The sequence below is a fragment of the Anopheles moucheti genome, chromosome 3, assembly GCF_943734755.1.
Source record: "Anopheles moucheti chromosome 3, idAnoMoucSN_F20_07, whole genome shotgun sequence".
Lineage (NCBI taxonomy): Eukaryota > Metazoa > Arthropoda > Insecta > Diptera > Culicidae > Anopheles > Anopheles moucheti.
The window spans coordinates 36,634,720-36,662,338 of record NC_069141.1 but is presented as its reverse complement, the minus strand read 5'-3'; the positions used below and the strand labels follow the sequence as shown (position 1 = coordinate 36,662,338).

Sequence of the window (27,619 nt, the reverse complement as noted above, 5' to 3'; positions counted from 1 at the left end):
GTATTATTTTCCATTTTTGTTTTTGTATCTTAATATGGAATGTATCTGGTATAATTAAGGTTATTGTTTATTTAGTTTTCCCTTGTTATTGTTAAAATTCTTTTAAAGCGTTAGAACGTACATAAATATTAGGTCCGTGAATTCAAGTAACGTCCGGTTTGAATCGTTGATAGAGATTCTCCTTCGTTTTCTATTTATCTAAACATTGTTAATCACAATGGGGTATTAAGTATGTAAACTGAATTAACCTATTGGATATTTAATTATTATACTACTATTGGGTTCTTCAATGTATCGTGTCTGATAACCGTCATTTGCGGGAGGTCTTATATCTTGTTTTTAAAGCTATCTTTACGGTATTTAATGTTTATCAACAACTGATAAATGTGCACAGAGATGATTTACTAAGTGAAACAAGGTGTCAGAAGTGGTTCCATAACTTTAAAATGTTAATTTCGATGCTGGGGACAGTCTTAGCGTAGGATGGCTAAAAGCGTTGGAAGACGATGTACCGGTGGGACCAGATCCAGGAATATATGAACTAACATGATTATTGTTGTTTTTTTACTAGGTGCATCTCTTGACATAACACCAATAATGACAAAAATGATAATGACAGAATAACAATAATCAAAAATGGAGTGAAGACTTGATTTTATATAAATAACTATATATATTAAACTAATATGAGTTATTGTAATCGATGACGGTAATGGAGTGTTATCGAAATCAACTAATGAGATCAAATCGGAAACAACCATATAAGAAGCTCGAGAAAATAAATTCCATTCTTCAATACCTTCAAAAGAAAACAAGAAATTCGAAATTTGGCAAAAAGCTTACAAAAAATCTTAACCCCATTATTTTCCAAGGATAGGAAATTTAAATTTAAATGACATGAAACAGTCGTTTCAATTTAATTTTTTTCCAAAATAAGGGATTGGGGTTATATTTTCATTTTGAGATATTTTTCGTTAATTTTATTTTTGAATTTTGAGCAGAAATCGATTCTTACAATTGTTTGTCATAATTTTATAATGAATTAAAACAATACAATTGAATCTTACTTACTTACAAACTTACAAATAATACCTTTCCGTATGAAGTTTCATACTCATTCAAAATAAAATAACTATGAGGAATATAGCTTCTTAACCAATTTTCCAAATAAAATATCGCATTGTCGCATAACTCCTTCAAAAACCGACAAAATAAAAATGGATGTTCCTTCATTACGCTAGGTGCGATGTTTGCATCAAATGAAAAAATATTCTTTTCACACAGTACCAAAGTGTGATCCTTTACCATCCGCCGTCATTATAGCTTCACCTAGCCCAGCACACCAGCAACATTGATTCGAGGAAATTATGGTGTGAAATATCTCACTGCCTAATTGATAAATTTGTTCAGCTGCAAAGATTCATTAGCAGCCTCCAGTATCCCTTTTTAAGTGTGTGAGATATGGTAAAGAAGAGCGACAAAAAGTAAAATAATTTCACGCACCACCCATTTGCAGCTTATGCCAGCAGCGAACGTCTTCATCGCGAAAGGGTCATTTGAAATCTCCCGGTAGGTGAAACTTGATCCCCGGGAGAAAACCCATTTGCGCATAAATCATGACTTAAGCATGAAACCGTCCAAACAGCATCCACGGTGCATTATCCCGTTGCAGCAGCAGCAGCAGCAGCAGCCCAACCACCATCCCCCGTGGCCGGCCGTCATTTGTCGGTGTCCAATTGCGAGAAGGGTGTCTGAATCGTCATAAATATTATGCTCCGCTTGCGGGAAGCAAACACGATCGATTGGGATCTTGTTTGGGTGTCGGGCAGTCGGGCATTGCAACGAAGTGAAGTGAGGTGTCAATTGGCTTCATTCAGGACACATACAAACACACACACACACTCCCATACAAATGCAGCATGTGCGTTCCAACACGATCGCTTAGCAAAATGTGCGCGGCAACACGATCAGCAGTCACGATCAAAAGCGCTTAAATTGCAATTTTTCATCTCCGAATCCCGATTCCGCCGTACCCTTCGAGATGCAGGCACACAGCACAGATGAAGGCAGTTCCCATTTCATCGCTACTTGCAAAAGTTACGCTTACGTTTGCGCACTGTACTACGGCCGATGGCGGCGCACCACAGCCGTAGGGATGATCTTGCGCCGAGTGTGTACCGGTTCGGAAGCGGCAAAGTCGGAAATGTGATCCTTGTGAAGGTGGCCGCGCGGGAGTGCTTCCGAGGAGATGGAAAATATGACAAAAATTGCCGACGACAGGCAGCCGACAGCTTTATGATTAATAATCATTTCTTCGGAAATTAATCGCCCCCCGGCGTGACGGGCGCACACAACGCTGGTTTGTATTGCTTTACTGTCCGCGTCAGACTTCATGAAATGTTCGCCTATTGATGCGTTAAATCGTTGAAATATTTGTGGCACCTTGCGTTTGTGTGTGGCAGGACAGTGAAATAAATTACCTTCGGGAGGGGGGTGAGACCCGATGAATGAAACGCCTAGACATTAGTTGTTTATTTGTTTGACAGTATTTTACTATACATTACGCTTTATTTAATGTTCACATCGATGTCTGTACAGTGCAGAACTAACCATACCGTAACTAAGAATTTATTTACCTAACGTTTAAACCATTTTGGTACCCCTGTTAAAAAAGAATTCCTGGCTCCATTGCCAACAAGCATTAGTAATTTTGGACGGTAATTTTCATACTTTCTTGATTGAACTCCAATTCAAAGTCGGCATCATAGTTTCATGAATTTGGTTGCATTATTGGTTTGCGAAGTAATAAGCTTCTGGCGGTGCTTCTTGCATGGTTTAATAAATAAAAAAAACGCTCAAAATCATATTGTCTAACCGTTGTTTCCAACCTATTTTTCGACGTTAAAACCATCATTTCTATTCCAACCGTCAAAACGTAGTCGTAAGGTTTTGCGGTTTCATTCCCGTTTCGGAAATGAGATGAGTTAATCCTTACGAGTTGCACTAAACAAATCAACTAACTTTAGGAGCGAAAAGAAAACAATCAAATTTACATAGGTGACATCAAATATTTAACTCTGTTGCTTTAGCTTGAGTGGATAAACGTTCCAAAGATTTGTCAACCCTTCAGGGTTTATTCTTTCTCTGAAGTTCGCTTTAAAAGCTCTCCAAAGAATCGTCCAGAAGCGAATGCCGACGGTGATACGTTGAGAGTTGCCATAGATTTCGCATGATGCTGTCACTACACGATGCTGAATCACCCGATGCACCATCAGCAGTATCCGGAACGCTGAACACGTCACCGACGTTCACCATTAGCCGTTAGGGTTGAGATAGATAAGTCTTCTGGTAGGAGTTCTGTTGTGACGAGGTAACGCTCATCTGATTCGTGGGCTCGTCTTTAACAACCGGAAGTGGCACTGTGTGGAGTGAGTGGAGCCAAACAAAACCAAAAGAATATTATTCACTAATCGATGGGCGCGGATGTTGCTGAAGGATGTGGCAGAACTTACAGGTCGTGTCCCAATAGGGGTAGTGTGGCTCAAACCGACGTGCGCAGGGAGGTGTTGTGCTGCCCGAAACGGCGAAGGTATCTGTGACAATCAAGTACACCAAAGTTTTGCAAACAATTAGTCCGAATGCTTTGAAATTTTCATAATAAAGCTTTGACTTACCCAAATTATTTGACAGCGATCCGTACGTGTTGATCGTAACAGGCTGTACCGTCTGTTGAAGCTGTGAAAAATTATACTAGATAAAGATAAAGGTTGACATACGGTCGTCTACAAAAAAAATGTCCGTCCCGCTAACTCACCGGTGTTGAGTAAGAGTAGTTAGACCGGCTGGAACAGGACGTGTAGCTGCTCAGCTGCGTCGTTGGCATCCAGGGTGCACTGTGAATGGGAAAACTTATCTATAACGAAACCATTTCAAACTTCAAACGTCATCCATTCGGGCTACCTACCCGGCATCGTATCGAGGGTAAGTCTGATATGGGTTCTGTGCAAAGACCGGTCGATGACCAAAGTTGCCCGGATTGGTCACGTACGAGTCACCGAACATTTTCGAGTAGTGACCGGTCCGGTATGGACGCTTCATCCGCCGGCGACGCTTGTAATTTCCGTTCTCGAACATGTCCTCGTACTGCGGGTCCAGCGTCCAGTAGTTGCCCTTACGCTCGCCGCCACCCTCCCGCGGGATCTTGACGAAGCACTCGTTCAGGCTGAGATTGTGACGGATCGAGTTCTGCCACCCTTTCTTGTTCTTCTCGTAGTAAGGAAACCGCGAGGTGATGTAACCGTAGATTTCACTCAACGTCGCACGTTTCATTTGAGAGCTCTGGGGGGCAGATAAGCGGAAGGAATCATAGCCCGAATGGACTGATAAGTCGGAGTCTTCCATGTGTTAAATTAAATTCTAGTAAAGTTTGAACGAAATTAACCGAGTTGTTGAAGGAATCAGAGGTCTATCATTTAAAATTCTTTTTCAGTCTTTTAAAGAAGACTATAGGGTTTATGGAGTCACCAAGGAATAAAACGAGCTTTGGTTTACTAATCTCTGGGAAAGAATAATCCCGCAAAGATTTTGTTTGATTGTCAATGATTAATTCATTTAATGAATCATGAGTTCCAACTCGCACCGAATATTGTTGAAGGTGGAATGGGGTTTGGACCTTTTTTACACCTTAATCTATTCTCTTTGAAAATTTTTGAAAAAGTGGAAAAGAAGGCTTACGACTTGAATGAATTATAAAAGACTATATAGACTATACTAACATTGATGTGGAACGTCAGTAAAGTGTATAACAGATTAATAAGATTTGCTACAATCTTCTTTCTTTTCGTTATTTTTTGTCGAACACAACCTTCATCCCACTCACTAACGTCCCTATCTAGATCCCCTGCCCTGAGGCACAGGGTACAAGATCCAATGCGGCGCGACATATGATGATAAATATAAACTACGATGCGTTAATAATCGTGCTCATTTTCTCTCTCATAGCTCCAAGCTCATCGGCATACCTCCCACATTCGGCAAAGAATTTGATCTGACGATCCATCTCGGACCCATCCGACGCTGTGGTGGGACTAGCCACTTCAGCCAAGACTGGCGTCGGATTAAACGGCGATTTATAAATTGTGTGCTCGGCACAACCGCCAGCCGAAAACGCAAATGCGGGAGGCTGCAGCTTGAAGATATAATTTGTGTCACTACCATCATTCAAAGAGGTTGATTGGTATCATCCATGTACCGGGCTATAGGGCCCCGTAAGATGCCCAACCGTGCACGGCGTCCGCGGGAGTCGAGAAATAATGGTAATGGATGCTGGGGATAGATGGTTGACGTTTCACGTCTTACGAAAGATTCTGAAGACGTATTGCGATCGCCGGTGCTTGACTCTAGGCGGTGATGTACATTAATTCTGCTCCGTAATTGCATCACGTGGTGCGAGGTAAGCGGATCGGGCCGATAGTACAATACATTGTACTGTTCCAATGCATATTATCGAGGTAGCGCACTATCAATCATATTACGAGGTGTTGGGACAAAATTTGTCAACTCGACGTTGGACGTTGGTGCCATGTTAAACAGAATGAGCCTTTAACGCCAGGATTAATTGTGTGCATCATTCAGTATAAATGTGTGATCCTGCACTCATATATCATTCGCTAGACTTTGCTGAGAAGTACTTCAAATTCTACTTGAGTGGTTATATACACTTCCTAAACATTAAGGAACTGAAGTTACCTGTATCGCCATCGCTATCAACGCCACATAGCTATACGGTGGTTTGACGTTGGAGTTCCGACTGCCTGTAGGACTTGTGGTGGAGCTGCAATCATATGTGGAAAGGCTGAAGGATGAAGTTCCGATTAATATGAGCTAATGACATTACGCGCTCCGGATGTTCCACATCTCTACTGACCTGCTACTATTATTGGTACTACTGTTGCTGACCGCTGATCCTGTTCCATTGGTGGTGGTCGCATTCGTGGAGCTCTGATTGCTGGTGGATTGATTCTGATTGGGCGTGTGGCTGTTGTTGTTGTTGTTGTTGGTGGAGTTGGGTTGTGGTAGCGTCGCCGGTATCTGCGCACCATGTAGATCATCTGATACTAAGCTATTGGTCGGAAGATCGTCAGGGCCTTGAGTGGGCGTCTTGGAGGATAGTGCCAGAGAACCTATATTATGATGAAGTTGTTGCTGATGCTGTTGTTGCTGATGTTGCTGTTGCGCATGATGTTGGTGCTGATGGTCAGGAGAGCCTCCTGGTTCCTCGTGCAGCCGCTCAATCACGGTCGGCAGTTGCTGCAGGGAGGAGGGCGATGAAGATTTTACCTGATCGTACGCCGGTAACGATACTGCAAGGGGATGGTAAACGTCTGAAATCAGTGCATTATTAGTGTGTGCGTGTGAGATTACAGTACAATGATGAAGACAGTGCTGAGTAGCATCACCGCAGCAGTTACGAACGTACGGCGTTCTATAATAAATGTGTTATCAAAGTTCTGTAACAGCGTAGTATCTGTGGCCACGCGGGATGGGCTAACCATCCTCGCAAGATGCTGCCAGTCATCTTCGGCAGAGCTCGCGTGTATGTTTCCTACTGCGCTGTCCGTTTCGTTACGGACATGTGGCCGCACGAGCGTGCACGAGTACACACCCCGGACAAGCGCTGGTCAAGATGCATTCATTCCTCCCGCTGAAGAGGCTGAAGCTTTTACGCAACAGAGCAGGCTTCATCGAGCGGTTTCGATTGGTTTCTTTTCGTTAATCTCGGTAGCAAGAAAAACGTCAGAGCAGTACGTGTTGATAAGCGATTGAAAAAAGGTCGTAGCGGGTCAGTGCATACTGATAGCATCGTTTTTTTTTCATTGAAATAGCCCGCGAATGGATAGGGCTTGGCCCGCGGAACGGGATGATGCTCTACTTAGTCCGTTACTAGTGTCAATGGCAATTCTATGTTAATTTGCAGCCGGCCACAGCAATGATGGCACGACTGCTGGTGTCCTTTGCTAATGGGCAAGCAGTTCTTGTTGATAGAGACAACTGCGATACTGAACGATGTCCGAGAAACCTAGTTACGAACGGCGGCCCAGCATTCATTAGCAGTAGCATACATAAAGTCGTTGGCAATTTATTACAAAACCGCACGCCCTGAGCTAGTGTGATATGGAAACGTTACGTACCTAGGTGACTTAATACGTTGAAACCCTCCTGCTTGATCTTGGTCGGCATGCTGATGATGTTCTGTAACAAAATAACAAAGTTAATCAATGTAAGTTTCACAAAAAAACAGTACTCTAAGTAAGTATCATTTGACTCGGTCCGGTGGTGTATTGGTCTTCACAAGACAGGACCGAGACAAATTCCAATCCGGACCAAACCCACGTGGCAAGGATTGACTATCCAGCTATGTTCTAAAATTAAAATAAGTCAATACGGCCTTGCCGTTTTATTGAAAATAACAAAAAGCATCTACGATCGTTTAAGGAAACAATTTGCTTATTTATTATTAAGTTAATAATCAACATTCCATGGGTTCATGGTTGACGTCTATTTGCTGCAATTTTTCTTTTACAAGGCAGACTTGGTGCAATTTCGAAGAGAATGTGATGTATTTCACACTTTTTCAATTAAGTTATTAAACTACTCGTATCATTTACGGTATTAAAAACTTGCACTAAGTTGACGATCTAAATACTTATTGTTCCAAAAACTGAACTGTTCCGTAATAGACCAACAAAGTCGGAATGAAAACTAAATTAAATTTTGTATACAATTTCTTCTACCGCACTCATTTCTTAACTGCCCAGGCGCAATGCACATTCATTATGTTGTGTACTCACGTCAACAATACCGTTCGTACCGCTAGATATGAAGATGGTGCAATAAACGCACCGCAAGTGCAGTGTACGAAAACAAAATGGTACCGAGTGCGGGTGTGTGAAAGTAGCTGCGACGTAGCCACAGACGAAAAGAAAAGGAATCAATACAGCTTCACCCAAACGCAACGCATCGCGCTGAATCTGTCGGCCCCGGTATTCATACCATGAAGTGATTTAATTACGCCCATAAATCACTCCCAATCGCGAGGCCATTACGTGCCACGGATTGGGTTGGCTCGCGGTCGGTCACTGCGGTCGGATCATTGAGGATCCGTTTTTACACACCCGCTCCGTTACGGTTCTCCCCGTGGGTCCTTTAATTCAACCCCCGGCGAACGCCTCGTCTGCGAATGCACAAGGCAATGACTTGAATTACATGTGAAGGCACTCGAATGCACGATCGGATTTGGGATTTCCTTTTTTTTTTTGTTTGTTTGTTTCGTGCTCGCTGCATCGGCACGATGGCAGCCGAAGGCAGATCTGTTTCCTCCGGAAGAAAATGGATCAACAACGTGATTACGTGACAACAGACGGTTTAGTGCAAAAAGAGGACTCCACACTAAACGTATTACGTCTTTCGTCTGTCCGGCTGGAAGTAACAACTGGCCCTAACGAAACCAAGACACCCACGTCAGTGTATGGTTTTTGAACTAACAACAACCCGCAGCTGCCCAGAGGTAACTGCACCCCACACGGTGCAAAACTGCAGCCTGCATAGTGCATCTGTTGTGACGCGCTTGGTCATCTGGAAAATGGACGAAAAGGCACGCTCCTTCACGGAAGTTCATTCATCGGGTGAAATTTGCTTGCTTCTTAACATTGCGTCCCGTTCTTGTACTACGTCTTTCTTGTGTGCCTATCACACTGTTGTTGAAAATTAAAGATTTTTGAGAAATTTTCCAAGTGAATTCTGATTTTGAATTTAATTTTTAAAACATAGTGACGGTACGTAGTTTCATTCAAAATTTATTTGACATACCAATGTCATTTACGTCGAAATTGTTCAAGGTTTAAAGCAGCAAAACAATATGTAAAGTCTGTGTGTTTCTCACAAAAATAGTAAAAAATGATAATCAAAACGGTATATATTATTAAATTTTATAGCTTCTAGATTTACGCCATATAAAGCAATAAAAAGGGAACAACAGCAACAGGGTTGTCACAATACGTGCAAGCTCATCCGAGACGAACAATTATTTCGCAATTAAAAAATAGCACATACACTCACATTTTGGTTGCACTGTTCATCGGGTTTGGTATGGTGAGCGATACTGCTGCACTTCTTGAACCATTTTTGCACGATAAACTTTTATTTTTGGACCTAACGATCATTCTCAGCATCAGCTAGTGTCGGAACGGCTTTGACAAGTATCGCGAAATGCTAGGTCAACGGTGAGATAAAACTTATCCTTCACTTTTCTGGGTCATTTCTTCGCGGTGATCGATGACTTTTCTTCAGAAATACGTCCATTACATCCGCAGAGGTTAAATTGGTGATTTGTGCGACATAAATAGCGCTGAGGGCTGGTAATTGTCGCACCATAATGTCCTGAATTTCTCACGGAGCTCACCTTGACATTGCGTACAAATCGGGTCACAATAATGCGGGATCATGAGCACATGTCACAGGAGAACACTTGTACAACCTGATACGGCCGGGCGCATGGCGGGTTGCGCTTGTAATGTGCTAGATAACAATTCTTCGGAATTGAGGCACGAGCCAAAGCAAATGGAGGAAACTGCATCGTATTTGCCACGAGTATTCCGTTTCCAGGGAAATCCCAAGTTCTCTCTAATCGAGGTAACGAGCAAGGCAGTTTTTTCCGGTCTGGAATGAATTCCCTGGCTTCAAGTTCAAACGACACGTGCTATGACCACCGACGTTGGACTGTACATGGATGTGTTTAATTTCACACTTGTTTTGATCTAGGAAAGTCAAGATTGTTGCGTGTCTTTGGGATAGATATTATTGGAATCTTGAGTATCATGTTATCAAAATGAAAATCTTGAATTGCCGAATGAATTGAAAGAATTAGGGTTAATTATTTAAAAATCATTCCTTCAGTTACAGTTTATAATCTTCTGCATTAAAACTATAACATAGCGAGTAATATTTAACTTTCAGATGCATTTAAACAGATTGTTTTGTATTGAAGATCGATTTTTATAGTTAGAGCTTATAAAAGTTATCTTTCGTAAAGATCTAGACGAACACAAGCTAGTTTGACAAAAGTCGAATGCAGGAGAAAAGTTGACTTGATTGAGACTTGGTGGTGTGTTCTTTCTATGTTTCAGACACGTAAGTCTTGGTAATTAAAACATTCTGTTCCAACTTCGACTTTTAAGTGTTTATTTGTGGAATTTTGTTTCCAGGCTATATATGATCGATTAATGGAGAACAATTTATAGAATTGCTTCCAAGAATAATTTCTTGATTGGTACAGCTATTACATCGAAATAGACGGTCATCAGGAGCCTTCCTGTAGTTTGGACACGTTTTTAAAATGACACCTGACTATCCAACTTGTAAAGCCATTTCAGATCGTCACTAAGGACTAAATAATTTGCATACTCTAAAATACTGCTGGTGGCTTGGTGCCTTAAATTGACCATAAATCAATACCTTCTTTATCTTCAACTTCAACAACAACAAGAATCCTCAAAGTTTTCGAGCCCAACAGGTTTAGAAAATTTTGACAAAGACTTTGTCACTTTTGCTACTCTGCTATCCATATCTCTGCACCTCTGATTACTATTTTCTGTCTTATATGCAATCGGCATCACTTTATCGGTTGCCTTGAGCCAAAGTTCATAAAATTATAGTCAAATATATGTCATTAATGGTATTTTGCAAACAACTCTCAAGCAAGACGTTGAAAAATTGTGTCTAATCGAAATTTTCATGTCCCTTGCCATATCAAATGTTTTCTACAATCTTTATCTTTGTTTAATGAATTTAATTTCATTTCTGACGATCACAACGGTGAACAGTGATTCAGTCGCAGACACATGCAAACCATCAAATGCAGTGTGTGTTACACACCGTGCAACACAAGTGAAAGCATTCCGTCCGAATGAATAAATGCTTGAGCATGGTTTTGATCCATTAGTTCGTGATTAATGGCAGTTTGTTGGTTGCGTTGACGTTCATCAGAAAACCTTCCTCCATTTTTTTGTTATTTTGCTACGATCGTACGATCGTGGTCCTAAGGTTTCAAATGAGCAAGAAAAGCGTACGGGTGCCGGTGAAACACGCTCTTAACTATATTTCGAACGCTTCATCACACCAGTCAGTGGTTATTTTCGACGAATATTTCTTTTGAATCCAAAGAAGCAACTTTTAATGTAGATTCGGGAAAACAAGACATGAGTGTGAGTTAAGTGGAAAAGATTATGAAATTTTAGAAGTAAATGTAATTTAATTTAAAGAAAATATGAAATACACTTGTTTGTGTTAAATTCACATACGAATAAACAGTGATTGTATCGACACCAATCGTTCATCGTGTCCATTTCCGCATCATGACAGATCGACAAGGACTCCTTGCCACGCCACTCCCAAATGCGAATGCTGCCATAACATCGAAGCCAGCAGGTTATATCGGATGTCACTAAATTACAAGCTAACACGAACGCGGTCAACTGTGTTGACGGTGCAGCAAACGAAAATATTTACATTTGTAGCAGTCAAATAATTTAGATTGATAACAACGGGCGAAAATTCGACCCGGCACGGCTTCACGTTGCATCCGAGATGTGATGGGACAGTAAAAATATACATTTTTTTTTCATTTTGGATTTGCTTTATTGGCCTGCCCTTTGCGAGGACGGTGGACAGAAGATGCTGGCATTAGGTGTCCCGTGACCTTCTGACCGAGTTTTGTTGTTATTTCACACCTTCGTGAGTAGCGCGTGTTCGTTCTTGTGTGTGAAAAAAAACCGAAAAGAATAAGGAAACATAAACCACCCTCTTGCTGCTTTCCGGTTGCGGTCGATAAGTTTCGTACCATTCTAGTCGCCCAATTTTTATGACCATTTTGTTGTACAATTTCTAATTTAAGAGTGCAAAGCAACGCCATAAATCTTGCGCTTAAATGCTACGGTGACTAGCCGGCCGGGGGCCAGTGCGAGTTGATTATGCTGCTTCATCTGCAGTCCCCATCCCACCGATGGCGTGAAAAGCGCTCAGGACATATTTTTTGTTTAGCATACTTGACATTGCGCGACTTGCGCGCGAAGCTTTACGGTTTCCTGTTTCCGTTTGCAGTTGGTTCGCGCTCTTTGATGCATTCGAATGGTGTATCGAAATTGTTAATTTGATGTTTACTGTAAACAACGAAACCCTGAACTGCCGACTTCGTAAATTATCCTCCCGTTTGCACTTTCCGTCCGTGCCGCCGGTGTGTCAAACAAAACGTTACGCGAAGTTCACAGGTTGCTTTTTTTTGTTTGTTGTTCGTTTAAATTTATTTTATCTCGCGCTCTGGAAATGTGCTCACTTTCTATTGCAAGTGTCTTAAGAGATCCGTTTCAGGACGTAAGGCATACAGAATTGTTTCATTATTTTATTGCACAGCTAGGAAATAGGAAATTTATTTCCAATTTCTGCACGAAGGCGAAAAAAGTCCCTATCAGCCACAATTCTAACCAGCTTAGAATTCCACGGCGCAGTTCCATTTAGCTCTCCTACTGCATTGCCGTCTATTCTGCGCAATTGCATATTCGCTGGCTTATCGGCATCGGCAACGAATCGATCGTGCACAGTAAGTGCGGAGAAAGATGTGTTTCGCTGATAGTAGCTGAATGCCCATGACGCACGGTACGGCTTTGCGCACAGGGTCGTTTGGGCGCGTTGACGATTGGAGGTGACGGCAATTTCCTTGCCGTTCTCGATCCTCCAGGTCCAAATGCAGTTATCGGTAATGAGTCTCGAACCAGCATGCAAACTTGCGTATAGTGTTTCTAGAGCGTGTCGAATAGGCGACAAATTGGTTTCATTTTTTATCCTGGATTCCACTTGAAGGTCAGTCAGACGACGGGTGTTTGAACTCCTAAACAGCCTGTCGGAGTACGTATCGATGTTGCCGGGAAATTTGAGACGCAAAGAGAGAGAGACGAACATGCAAAGAATGCAATTTAACGGCAGGCAAACATGATCTTCACAGCTGCTTTGCACATTGATCGACACGCGAGGCTCGATCGGCCTGTCGACAGTGTAGGACGCAGGTTACCACAAAATCAAGGGCCACCATTCAAAAGGTCTCAAAGATCGGGAGACCCAACCACAACGACAAAACCTCCGGGCGACCCCAGGAGATGACAGACCGCGGAATCTGGAGCTCCCGTGTTTGCTCCGGTTGGTGACGACGTGCCCGCTTTTCGGTGGGATTTACATTTCCGCCGTAATCCCCAGTGCCGCTCAGCGGATGATGTCCACACGGGCCGAGGCAGATGCACTAAATCCGGAACATGAAGAGGGTTTTGTGCCGTGACTGGGCTGAAGGAAGCGCAAAGAATTCCATTGGATTTGCCCCGTGCCGTTGCGTTCAGAGGCAACGTTTATGATTCATGTGTACGGTAAAAATAACAAACAATTGTCATCGCGGTATGGTAATCGATGACAAATGTTGCTGCGCATTGCAGATCGTTTACCCTACTTGAAAGATCGAGGTTGGGACTTGTTGCAAAGATGCAAAAAAAAAATCAATAAGACAGTTTTGCGCGGTAAGCGTATGCTGATTTTTTAAAAATTGAGATAGAAAATCGAGATCGCTTTAAAACATTCTAATTGAAAATAAATGTAATATCGATTTAATATAAGCTATCAAGAAGAATATCTCATTAACACCTCAACAAACATGACGCGAAAATGTCGCCATAATGACTCAAGTTTTACTTCTCATTTCTCTTCCAAAACCTTCCACTCGTCGTATCTTCGCTTGGTGTCCGGTACATTAACGAAAAAGTTGCTTCACACTTCAAGCGACAGATGAATTACGGCCCCAGGCGCCCTCTTCCCATGAAGGTGGTGATAATTTTATGACAATCTGTATGTTACCCGTACACCCCTACCCAGCGAACGAGTGAATGGATGTATTTTAATACTTTTTAATTTGTTGAAAATTAACTAGCAAACGTTCCGATCATATTTCCATCATCGTTTAGCACGCTCAGAGGCGACGGAGGCTTTGGTAGATTATTTTAATTTGGATGCTGGCTATGTGGAGGTTAAAGAACGGCTTTCGGTGGCCGTACGAAGAGCGTATTGATTTACGACTGCTATTATGATGGGTTGCTGCCGGTGACGAAAACATTCGATACGTAGTGGCTCAATTATATCTCGTTTTATGGTAGATCATAAAATGAGATTACCTCGCACAGCGGCCATAAATTGACTTTTGAACAAGGAAACATCATTATTACAGGCAGAGTGGTGTTAAAAAATAAACAATTTACAGGCAGATAATGTTTCGAGGGAAGATCATCTTACAGGAGTGCGTGTGGTGTATAGTTTTACTTAATTTTCTATCACCTATGGCTTTTTTATATCTCGCATTATATCATTAATAAGCTACGATAGAAGTATTCAATTAAATAGGATCATCTTTCTTAAAAGTTTGAAAAAGAGTTTGTTTTTGCATTGAATTTAGAAAGAAAATCAATGATTAGTTCTATTCCATATTTTTCAATCTGAATCTGTTTGAACAGCTTAATGAAGTTTATAGATCTAGTGGAAAATTAATTCAGTTCAGAGCTATCAGATAAACCACCACTTTTCCTCAACATTGAAGATTTTGTTGAAATGGGTTTTGTTAAATATGAATTTAAACCATTTTATTCAACTATGGATTAAATTAACATCGACGAGAGAAATTATAGTACAATAAGTAGGGATAACTCTAGAGCTTAATTAATTCTAGAAAGACCTGCAAGATATTTTGACTTGTTTAGCATTTTAACACAGACATTATTTCCCAGGGTAAAATAAATTGAACATTTCTTGGATATGAAAACTAATCATCTATCAAAATGCGTATTTCCATTTTGAACAATGTAAAATTGAAAAAAAAAAACGATATTGTAATTGGAAATAACTCATGTTTTAAATAGATTTCAAGATTTTTCAAACGATCAAATACGCGATAAAATATAAATAATAAACTAGAGACGTGAAATTGCATTTTATATGTGCGCGCTGTATTATTTTGTTTAGTAGTTGTGCCCGATATCATCAGTAAATGGTAACAGTAATCAATTACAATATTAGTGTTTTATTTTAAAAGCACTCTTATTTACGAAACGAATTAAAACGTTTGGTGCATTCGATTTATCCGGTCGCGCGAACTTGACGAATTATTTTCACTCGTTCGGTGTAAATGGCACTTTCCCAATCTTGGTCTCTTTAATGTCAATTAGTTTTGGGTGAATCTGATTCCGATTCATGAATCTTAAGGAACCTTGAATTCTGATGATGATTGATTGATTCTGAATCTCTATTCCAAAGATTCACGAATCTTCTAAAATCATCCAAGATTGATGACATTCAACCTTTTCGTTGAGGATCTCAAGACTACTCTAAGGATTAATTAATCTTAAGAGCCGATTTTTCATTTGAATGACTCCTCGCTAAAGGTTTATCTGAATGACTTTGCTCAAAAGATTCATAAAGCAAAACAGTAGTGTTTATAACGCAGCACTAACGATAATTCTACACGAATAAAAACTTCAAAAAATAATGTTACATTCTTATATTGAGTTTTAGCATTTATCGAAATATTTCAATAAACCTTTTCAAATGTCACTTAACTCAATATACGTTCCATATTTGCTGCTCATCATTTGGGTATTCTATCAATTTAAAATGCAAAAGATTCCGCATCGAGTCACCCATATAAACAAGGCCGACCGAACAGACGTTTAAAACGTTTAGACGTTTTATAAAAAGTTATCCATTTTCCCAAAAGTCTAGAGAATTAACAAAGTTAATCCCAATTTAAAAGCTGATATACTTTTTACTCTTCAACATTCTATCCTACTGAGCTGTTATACACCTAGAGGTACAAGATTTGTTCTATGTTCGCTATGTTCTACACACCTCGATCAGTGAATCGATCACAACTCTACCCTCGGGGCATGATTGAAACGCTACATAAGCGCGTATCCTTGTATGACAAGGTTATGGAAAACATTATCACTTCATATTTTACGACACCCGATTATGTCGAGTATGATTGTCGCCATCCGTACCGCTCTCCTTCCCTGTGCCGTTTGTCTCGAGTCGCTGTCACACCCATTTCGATGATCCGTATCCGTTCGCCGGGTTTTCCTTCTTGTTTTGCCCGTGCCTGTCACGCATGGTGTCGCCTGATCCGTGTGCTTGTCCAGTGAACCACGAAAAATTACACACTTTTGTTGGATGATAAAGAAGCAAGAAGGAAAATAAAATGCCAGGGACAAAATGGAACACCTTCTAGTAGAAGCGCGCGCTGCACCGTGCGTGGGGATGCTTTGGATGGAGCACACCGGGACAGCGAAGATCGCTATTTTTAATGTGTAGGTGTTTCGGTAAGCGATTCGGAAAAATACCAGTCGGGTGGAAAGGGAGAAAACATTCGGCGTTTTTTTTTCTTCCTCTCTGTGCGTGTGTGTCTCCGGCTCATCACTCCTCCAAGTGGTTTGGCTGCTGTGTTCTAATTGAAATATTCGGAACAGCTGTGTAGAGCGCGCTGAAGAGCGCATCAGAAACCATGTAAGCGGACCACTTGGACGGGGGGGTGGCCCGATGCTACCACACCGGGTCGACCCAGTGCAATGGGTCCTTGCGAAAGCAAAAGGCCGACAAGAGTGACACCGGGTCGGCGGACGGCTTTTGGGCGAATATAAATGGCAGTCTAATGTTGCCAGTCTGCTGATCGGACACCACTTTGAGGGCTCTCTTGTCAGGCACGTCGCCGGCACGTTGCTCTACCTTCACCCGGGGAAGCGTCTTCGGTATGCGTCTTTCAGCTTGATTGAATCGCAACTAATGGAGCGAACCGGTACCGCGCGGTGCGTCGCCTCACATGGAACCTTTTTTTCTTGTTCTTCGCTGGTTCAATTTTCCCACTGCCCTGCCTGCCCGGGGACAATTATTCAAGTGCGAGTGGGAAATGCAACACCAGCAGCTTGTTTTCTTCCGGAAGGCATTTCAAGAGCCGCATCCGACTTCCGAAACCGTGCGGGGACGGATCGTTTTCCAATGCGTGTCCCGGGGACACACGCACTCTGGGGAGTGGGACAGCCAAAAGGCAAACGTGAAAAACGTATACCGAAACGCGTGGCCCAAGGTGCCTGACAGCGAACTAATAGCTGTCGTTTGGCTCATTTACATTGTGTCCGATGACATCTTCGTCTTGTGAGTGGCGAGAGGAAATACTTCCCGGTACATCGTTCGGCAGCGCACAATACCGGGGTGTGGGTGTTAATTTTAGCTGCACCGATTTATCAAAACACCGGCCTCTACCAACCTTGCCGTCGGTGTTCGAACGTGTATCGCTACAGAGGCGGATTCTGCAATGGGAATTTCATTGCCTTTTAATAGAATTGTTCTCCCACCGATAGCTGTGTCATCCGTCGAAGGCCATAGGTTGTGTGAAGTAATATTTGCTAAAAATTGTGCATCTAATTGTACAATGTTTTGATAGTGAATCTTGAATGATGTATTCCTCTTTGTTAAATTTGTGTGCATTTTAGTCACCTTGCAATGAGCAATAAATATTAATAATAAAAATTATGATTTCTGCGTAGATCATTATAGATTGCAATGCATTGATTATTATTTTTAAATGTGTGTTATTCCGGTTTAAAATACATTTTTTTCAGTTTAAAAATATTGAATTGTACAAATTGATTCAATAATGTTTCATTCATACATATACCATTAGATATTTTTAAGGTCTGCATGTTGATATTTTGAATTGATCCTATCGTTGCCTTCCATCACTTAATTTATTTTAGACATGCTATACACTTATGGTCCATGTTCACTATAATCATTCCAATTCATCATCCATCATCACAATTCTAGCAATATCCAAAGCTATCCTTGAAAGCTTAGACATTTTTATCACATCACTTCCCAGTCTATTTTTGTGAATATTATGTTCTCCAGTTTTTCCAGATATTTGGTATACATTTTTCGTATAGTATTGTGTTTATTTTTCAAACAAATTTTAAGTTAATTTTAAAGTTTTGTGTTCTATTATTGTGTTTGACAACTATTTGTTATCAATTCATTGTGTCTATGGCAACTATTTCAAAACGTTTATAGTTTTAGAGAATTTAATCCTTTTCGATGTTTTAGAGAATCCTCTTCAGGATCCTTTTTATGAAGAAGATTTTTAATTGTTTTTAAAAATGTTAATTTAACTTTAATTTAACAGCATCCTTATCTTTCGCTTTCATTTTTTTCCTCAAATATGAAAATTAATTCGATAAATAATCAATATACATAAACAAGAGACAAACTAATGTTCATCCCTTAAAAATATGATTCAAAATGAAATCACAAAGTACACGCCCCAAATGAAAGTTGCCGAAGCTTGCAAATGGGAGAATGGATGTTTATCTCCCACCACTTGTGCAGCAGTGCGGGAAATAACTGGTTTTCAGTGGTAATGGCGATCAGGGCACACACAAAATGTAAGAATCAAACATTCTTTCTTGCTACATTTTGTTTGGCTTACAATGTGACGAACGAACAGTTTCTTATTTCGTACTACTAATATGTAGTTAATATAATTAAAGTTAGAAATAAAAGGGTAAATAAAAACGTTTCCTGATGTTTCACGCAATCTTCTGCCGAGAGGCACCATGAACCAATCGGGAAACAGCTGAAACCAACAGTACAGCTTTGAACACCCTTCCTACCGACTTCCTCGATAGTATAGTGGTCAGTATCCCCGCCTGTCACGCGGGAGACCGGGGTTCGATTCCCCGTCGGGGAGAAAAGTTTTTTTTTATGTCGCTGCTTTTCCTTCTCACATTTAACACCACTGATGCAAACGGGCATTATGAAACGGTGTTAAACGTTCATGTTTTACATGTGTTTAGAATTAAATGTTCGCTCGCTCTACCGAAGATGAGTGTAAATTATGACCCCACAGTAGCAGTAATCGCAGTGACAACTTTTTTACTGCGGCAAATCATTTGTCAACGATCCCATGGGAGGCACCGACCAAGCACAAAACGCGGTCGTAAACTTTGTCCCCAATTTACTGACCCCGCAGTGTAGTGGCCAGTTAATAGCGCTCCTTTCTTCTCGTCGATCGCCATTTCGCAGTCCTCGACATGTCGGACGGAGCAAGCGCACGCGCTGCCATGTTTGCGTGGTTTTTCTCCCTTCAACAGCTCGAAGAAAATTTATGGCCACGCTTTAGAAGAATCCGTGATGGGGAAACACAGGTCGTTTTATTAAAGTGAGAGTGAGCCAAGTGGCCCCGGTACGTAAATCATTTCCCAAATTTTATGAACCGTCTAAACAGGTCCTTAATTTCACAATTTACTAACACGATCGATTGGGCGCACCGTTTGAACTTGCCGTTGATGGGTGTGCCTAATCGAGAGAACATTTGGCAGGCTCAGGCTCGGAAAAGAAAATATTTTTCGGAGGTCGGCGCATTGGTTATTTAAAATTATTTAAATATTGGAAGAATAGTTTTGTTATTCAATAAGAACGGCTTGGCCATATTGATTATCCTTTTAACTTAAGCTACATTCCAATGCAAAATATTTGGGAGATTTTTCTTTTTCCGAACCGTGAAAGGGCCCAGTATAAACTGGGCGCACTCGGTCAAAGGAATAAATATTTTCTAAACAGAAAAGAATCATGTTTGCCCGCGTATTTTGGGTTATTCGTATGAAAATCATCAAAAATAGGATATCAAAAATGTTATCCATTCCCTCATAGTGTGTACCTACACTATTTCCAATAAGCAAAATACCGCATACCGAGATCAATTTCAAGAATTCTCGAAACTCATCTTTATTTGTTGCTGAATTTAGAAAAGTGAAACATTGAAACACTTGGACCTAATTAGGAATGTTCAGCATGTTGATTAGAATAATTCCATCATTTTATGAACTACAATGAAGAAAGCAGAGAAAACGAATTTTCAATCACCCAATGATATTCTTTAGTTATCCATAAGATCTCTGCAATACAGTGAATTTATGGGTGAATAACGTTTATGAGACAAATACTATTTCTCTTCTACGAATTATATCAAAACAACGAAATATGATAACGAAATTAATATGAAACTCCATAACGTCCAATAATAGAATAGAAGAAAAGAGGACATATGGTCATTTAAGATTAAAAGCTTTCGTTCAGTACTGTGCAACGGTAAGGAAATTCTGGTGAATACTTTAAATCAATCAGTTTTTGGGTTTTTTTTTGCGAAAAACGTGTTTAAACTCCCATTTATTGAACATCCTTGTATTTGCATGGCCATTGGGATGACCTTTGGACTGTAACTTTATTATTAAAATTTGTTATAACTTGTGTAAAACGATTTAATAATTCCAACAGTGTTATTAGTCTTTCTGTGCATTAATCAACATTTTGTTTAATGCTTTACCTTTGACCTATGCAGTACATTTGTGAATGAGTGTGTGTGCGTGTTTTCCTCACACCTAACCTCACAAAACAAAATATATAGCGCTTCAACTGCAATGGCGTCGAAAAAACGTCGAAACAAAACAAACACTTTGCGTGGAAATGAAATTATGATTGAAAAAGACAAACAATCAAATATCTTCGCCCCGGATGTCACGGATGTCAACGGGCGGGGGAAAAATTGTGAGGGAATTAGCCTACTTAGTGTGTGCCGGAATGGTGACCGAGGGGGCCGGTACAGGAGCAATGCATGGAGGTGTGAAACCAATATTTATACGTTAGGTTACCCAATGACATTGTTTTGAAAAGAACAGCGAGATCGAATGCGAACCGCACGCGTGCACAAAAATATGGCGATCGAGAGAAAAAAAATGGAAGCGAAAAACACAAGGGGAAGGATTTTTTTCTTACTTGTTGGTTTTTTCTTTGCTTTTACTTATAATTCTTCGGTCCTATAAATTTCCGGTCCATGTCCCCTGATGCCACCTGTGCGTAGCACTGCGTTTAAACTAATCCGCCAGCTCGCGTTTCCTTTCGGCAGTCTCCCAGCCCCCTGGGCTGGCCGATCGTTGAATACCACCACCAAATCACATAATTCTGCCAAAGCGTATAAAAAAGCGAAAGTATCATTTTGTGTGCCGAGGGTCCAAGGAGAGACCCCAGAATTAGGTCTAGTTCTGTTCGCTTTCATTTTCAGCTCGATCGTTGCTGGCGTTTTTTTGTTTTTGTTTTATCCATTTGCAGCACCCGTGTGACACGTATCTTAAATTCACGCCAACGTCCGAAGCACACACGCACGCACGACCGGCCATTGTTGTCTGATGGGAATTAATGATGTAATTTAGATGACGTTATTTTTATACATTTTAAACGGTAGCCTTTTTTTTCCTCGAAATAGTCCCCCTTTTCCCCCCGCCGCCCCATTGCGGTAGCTTCCGAAAGTTATCCACATCCAGGAAAAGGGAAGGTACAACACACTGTTGAATGTCCTCTCGTTAATGGACCCTGCCGGTATGGGCGTACAGCGGGTTTCGATGCGAATTTCCATCAACTGTGCGCGATGGGAAAATCGGGAAAATCGAGAAACTTGCCCCGAAACCGTAAGACGATCCATTTCTCGCTCGCTCGCTTGATACTCCGTGTTGGTAATAGGTTAAATGAGACGTGTTCCGCCCAATCGACCGTGTACCTTGGGGGGTGGGTGAAAGCGATGAACCCTTCGGTACCGAAAGGGTCGCGTGCCGGTGAGTATCGATTACCATTTTTGGCAGGTTAAAAGACACTGCAAGTCTAGCAAAGCGGGAAGAGCAAATGGTAGCTAGGGAACGGAAATTCACCGTGCGGTGGTCCTAAGGGTAAAAACCGGAGCATGAAATATACACCTGCGCCGGAAGATTGCTCTGGCCACGGAAGGAAGGTACGCATAAAACACATGACGGAACCGATGAAGGATAATGTGGCTTTAATTAAGACCGAGTTGAGAAAAGATTAGATTGCCAAATCATTTTGCGCGACATTTTGCTTTCCCTTCCGTTAGATAGAAAAATCTTGCTACATGTTATGATTTCTGATAAAAAATATTTTCTTTCTCACTGTAAAAGCACTGAATGTTTCACTGCAATCATTAAAAACAATTGAACGATTGTCAATTTTTCGATTGACTGCTTACCGTACAGTCGCGGCTTGCTGCGAACGACCAAAGTAAATAGCAACACTTCAAACAACACATCGGTCTGAACGAGATGTTAGATTCTTTTCACAAGAGCGCGAGAGGAACCTTTTTTTTGTGTTTTTAAAATTTGTTTGTTGTGAGTTGGTAAGTTGGTACATAAATATTGCCAAATAAACAAACAATCCGATTGCGCTTGTGTAATTGCGATTGTGCTCGTAGGGGATGCAAACATAACCTTTGCCTTATGATGCAGCAGTCATAATATTTTTTGGAATGATTAAAAAATGGTAAACTAATTAAAAATTTCTCACATCTAAGATAAAACATAATGTTTTACGTTAACGATCCCGTTAACCTTCGGGATCATATAATGCTTATCGGTTTAACGTTTGTAATATTTAGGAAAATTTAAATATTAAACATAATTATGAATAAATTAGCCCAAAAATAATATTTAACAATACTTAATATAATAATATTGATTAAATTTAAATAGAAAAAAATAATTATTTACAACTTACCATCGGAGACCATTTCGTGTCGTATTGCATGGGCCCGTCTGGCGGCGCCATGTCACTGTTGGCGGTTGTCGCCAACACTGAAAATAAAAATCATGAATATTTTGTTATTTATTTTATTTTATTCATCCATGGTGACGGCATTTGTCGTATGGTTAGTGAAGCTTGCATTGAGCATTGTACAATTTGTGCAAGGCATTTTCTCCTTGTAATTATCCTGGGCATAATACGCAGCAAATCAAAACATGAAATATCAATTATATATTTTTATTGTGGAACACCTTTAAAAACATGAGTTCATCTGCTTTAAAGAATTGTTTTGCAAACACCCACACCTTCTACTATTAAGATAAGGTTATTAGGAAAATATATTCCTATGATCCTCAAGCAACCCACCGACCTCACGGCAGTATCCAGTGTAATCCAACTACAGTAAAACATATCCTTTTGCTGTATCACGCAATGTTGGCGTCGAAATTCGATCCTTTTCGAATAGTACACCCCTTTACGCGAGCAACAGGTCTTCCGACCTAACGCATCAGTCCTATCATCCGCCAATATCCTCGAGCTATTAATAATGGTAGACAAGTAGGTAAAAAAGTGCACAAACAACCGTGTGCGGTACGTGAAAATCTGCAGGGCACTGAGGCACAAAACAGTCAAAGCGTAATTGATAACCTAATCAGAGCTGTAGCACCGATACGCCCAATCAGGAATTGGGGATGAGTTTCGTCAATTAGAGCACAACGCGTACCTGTTGTAAACAGATTTGGGATGAACTTAGTATTCGGGATTCTTTTTTATTGTGTGATCATTAACGAAAAATATCCTAAATTGCCAATTATTTGCCTACCACCTATGGATGCTTCTTGATGGACAAACTTTTGGGGCCCAATAAGGGTAATTCGAGGTGAAATAACAATTACAGAAGAGCATCATGTTATTGGAAACATAAAAAAATAGTATGATTAGCTAAAAGACATCAATATAAGGCAGCTGTTCTATATTTTACAGTTACAGCATCAGATGAACGAGATTAATATTGGTATAATGCTAGCCAAGTTCAACCCTGCTCATCCATCACAATTCGTTATCAATTACCCAACAAGTTTACTCGCTCGTAAACGGGTTTAACACCAGAAAATGAAACATTCTTCGATGGGATTTCCAGCTATCTAATCAGCTGAATCCTACGCAAAAAAAAAAAAAAACCTGCCACGATCGCGATCGCTCATGTTCTAGAAACTCATGCCGGAGGTGTAACATGCGCGAACTAAAATAAGTTCGTCGCAAATTTCAGCAGCAAGAAGAATTATCAAAAGCTTTTCTGGTGCGAATCATTATCAACCATGTTAAAATTGTCGATGACGGCAAGACAGACCGGTCGTGTAGACTAACCTTCGGATGCAATTGAAATATGGACAGCCGAGAAACGGTTTCGGGCACCGTTTGTCGTCGTGGCCGTTTTCTTTACCAGCAGATTTGGCCAAAGTTCGTTCACTTTCCCATTCACAAGCGATAATGGAGGATCGCCCCCGGGGTGCTTATCATGGAGGAGGATTTTTTTCCTCTGTTCTGTTCAAACCCAAATCCACCCAGCTTCGGTGCGTTGTTGGCGTTTTTTGTGACATGGGCTAATTGATATTTGTTTGGTTATAGAGAAATCAAAACTTCCCAAGGGGTACATTACGAACAGCAGCGATTTAATCAGCCCGGTTGACTGAAGCGCATAATATTATGCCTCAACCGTACGATGGAATTGTTTTGGGACTAAAGTGTGGAAAGAAAGCGTAAACAAACAACAAATAAATTTTAAACTGCTGCTCTTGGCGCTTGGTCTCCGCAGCATGTGTGAATGTGGGAGACCCTTCCCTGCCCAATGCTCGATAGTTTCTACTGAGCACCTTTTTTCGCCATATTCTTCCAAGGTCCTAATCGCTTCACTTCCGTTCGTATAGCGCCATTTGCTGCATCGCACTACCGAACACGTGCCAAAGGAGGAAAATGCAATCCTTTGGCCATGGGGTTGCACTCGATACCGGGGGACTGATAATGCCCCTGCAGCGCACCTGACATATCACGCAACTAGGCAACTGCATCAAGGCGTATGGGCGGCAGTTAACGCCAGACAATAGCTGTTGCAGCTCCACCCTGATAGCAGCAGATACTGTTAAAATGCAGTTGCGCAAAGGTGCGTCCGTTCCAGCAGTGTATGGCGATCGGCTCTCTTTTTTATTGTCTGCAAAACACGGCACAATGCGTCTCCATTGTACGTGTGCAACTGCAGTTGTGCATTCAACAATGTGGACTGCTGATAGATCGCAGCATAATCAAACGGGGTGTCGAAAGGGGTAGCAAAATGTGACACAAAGTGTATGAAACGTTTCCAAAAACTATGCATTCGTTCGTTATGAATGGTTGGTTTAATCAGTTTAAGTAATAACCAAAAAAGATGTAGCAACTTCATTCATAAAGAAAATCTTTTATAGCAACTCTAGCTTTCTATGGAGAAGATAGGGCACAAAAGCAGAAGTAGAAGTTCTTTTTATATCATTTAAATTTCTTAATCTAACAGGTAAGGGCTACTCTCTCGCTACAACTCCCATCACCCTTGTTCAGCATCCGCATACTTACTGTAGTCGATTTCACTTCCAATAAGTATCGTAGAAATTTTAAGGCAATTATGGTTTACCACCGTTGGTAAAATAAGAACTTTTACTGCACTTTTACTGCAACTCGTCACTAAACTGATGTCGTTTTTACTACACCACCACACACATGATCAGCAGCGAACACCAACACTTTCTTTCTGTTTTCAATTTTTCCTCACGCAGGGCTGCCAAATTCACCACCGAAATCAATAATTGCAGGATCTAGGATTTTGCATCCAAACTTGCACGTTGCACTTTTTTTTTCTCCTCCAAATTCGTTACTTTTATTCCTTAGTCTGCAAACTGATACGGTTGACAAAAAAGAACAGAATTCTTCTTTTGTAGTGGACTGGTTTCGTTTATTAATTGCAGTTTCAGCAACAAAACGATTCTTGCGCCCATGTATGTGCACTGTTGGCGTTTGAATAGATTTACCTATTTAAAAAAACGGTTACACTCCTTGTATCCTCCTAAATGTATCAAACAGCACTTTTTATTCACTCGATGTAAGATGGGCACCTTTTGTTGGGGCTCATTTTGCTATAACGATGCGTTTAATCCTTTGAGTGTGCTAACACGTTTTTTTTATCCCGAACACTTTATGCACCGGATTTTTGTTACTTAATTTGGTTGATAAAAATCCACCCCCGATGATCCACAGGACGATTGTAAAAATTATATTTCTTCAAACAAACGCAACACGATCACTTCGCAAACAGGCGAAACAACGCAACAAAACGGTGGTGTGTCACACACAGCGAACGGAATTAGTTGTTTACTTAACGAAAACTGCCAGCTTACTAACTGAGCGGTGTGTTCACTTTTGCGCTTTTACCAAACCCCAACACACACGCAAGGAGAATTCATTACGCGCGCTCACGACGCGCTGCAGAGATCGCGGTTTGCGTGGAAGAGCGAAAGAAACGGTGCGCTGCGCGTGATCATCGGCGACGGTCGTTGCTGCGCTCGGGAACGGTGGTGCGAGCGAGCCCACACCAATCGAACCACTTGTGCACGAATGAACGCGTGCGGGCGAGATTGATTTTGCCCTGAGATGGGTTTGCGTTATTCGATCCTAGGGGATGAAGCATTCTGCCATATTTTTTTTCCGATGTGTTGCAGTGTTGGCCGAGTGTATGACCGCGTGTCCTTTCGTGTGTGGAGGACTTCGCTGGTTTTGTGTGTGTGGTTGTGACTGTTTACAGGGGAAGATCTGTCACAGGCTTTGCTGGTTGTGTGTTTTATAATCTTTGAGGAATTTCATGGACACAAACTGCCTTCCCATTTACAAAGTGATCGATTTCAGTCTTTGGCTTTTGTACATTTATTGACCCTTTTTATTTAAAGAACCACTGCCGGCACTGCGCCGGTACGTGGGCATGTTGCAGTTCAAAGTCTTAAATTCCTACCCCAGCCAGCAGTGTTGAGGCGATCGCACCACCAAGTAGGAAGCTTTTTCTTCCCCCGTTGCTGGAAAAGTGCTAACCCAGCATAAACCTGCTGCTGCTACACGCACCACCGGTGGGTAAGGTGGGCGCTAGATTTGCAGGCGGAAAGAAGGGCTAACCGTTTGCAATTTTCTTATGGCTGGCGTAGTTTTTCTTCTTGCGGCACACCTGCGGCACTCCATGTGGCAGTAAACGATGGCTTACAACAACGCGCCTAGGCAGGCTAGAATTTGCCACATTGGCTTTAGGTGGGGAGTCGTCTTGAAAGTGGGTTACCAGCTTTTCATTTTTGTGGAACCCTTCTCGCCCTTTTGGTTGATTTCTCCTCCTCGCGTTTGCAGCTAACACAAACTCAAGCGGCAAGAAGGTTTTATGCAGAAAGAAAATATGATTTAAGACGTTATTTGAATCATTTATGGAGGTTATTAAGATCAACGATTATACTATTTTTTTTTAACTATCACAAAATTCACAAAATTGTTCAAAAACTTGAATCCAATTACACGAAACACACAAAAGTTTTTTTGTACTGTTTTGTTCGGATTGGTAATACAAATATCACTGCTATTTTTGTCATAAATTTATCTTATCTTTTTCTGAACTTAACCTTATTTTGTTTCACAATATTTTAATGGATTGTAGTAGTGTTGGGTTAATCCGATTCAGATTAAAGCTTGTGAATTAATCCTTGAACTGAATAAATGACCTCAACGATTCGTGAAACGGCCAAGGTTCGCCTAAGGTTTCATGACTCCTTTGCTAGTCGGATTCTAATTAAAATGA

General features: G+C 41.0%; 1 protein-coding gene and 1 non-coding gene across 2 annotated transcripts; one reads left to right on the top strand and one right to left on the bottom strand.

Annotated features, from left to right (window-relative positions):
• Positions 1-2,889: 2,889 nt before the first annotated feature.
• On the bottom strand, positions 2,890-25,829 carry LOC128303147 (forkhead box protein I1c-like). The gene is made up of 10 exons (XM_053040007.1): positions 25,372-25,829; positions 22,741-22,817; positions 7,191-7,251; positions 5,927-6,383; positions 5,749-5,854; positions 3,965-4,338; positions 3,815-3,893; positions 3,675-3,735; positions 3,513-3,593; positions 2,890-3,419 (listed from the first exon to the last, which is right to left on the bottom strand). Coding segments are annotated over exons 1-10 (1,395 nt in total). The 5' UTR covers positions 25,373-25,829; the 3' UTR covers positions 2,890-3,321.
• Trnad-guc (transfer RNA aspartic acid (anticodon GUC)) lies at positions 18,803-18,874 on the top strand. The gene has a single exon. It is a non-coding gene; the product is annotated as a tRNA-Asp (tRNA).
• Positions 25,830-27,619: the final 1,790 nt, after the last annotated feature.

Bases quoted from the DNA above. Each gene is read 5' to 3' on its own strand.
- LOC128303147 (XM_053040007.1), bottom strand. The intron at 6,384-7,190 runs GTACGTAACGTT...CACTGATTTCAG, and splicing joins CAACGTATTAAGTCACCTAG to ACGTTTACCATCCCCTTGCA. The intron at 5,855-5,926 runs GTCAGTAGAGAT...TTCATCCTTCAG, and splicing joins AGTACCAATAATAGTAGCAG to CCTTTCCACATATGATTGCA.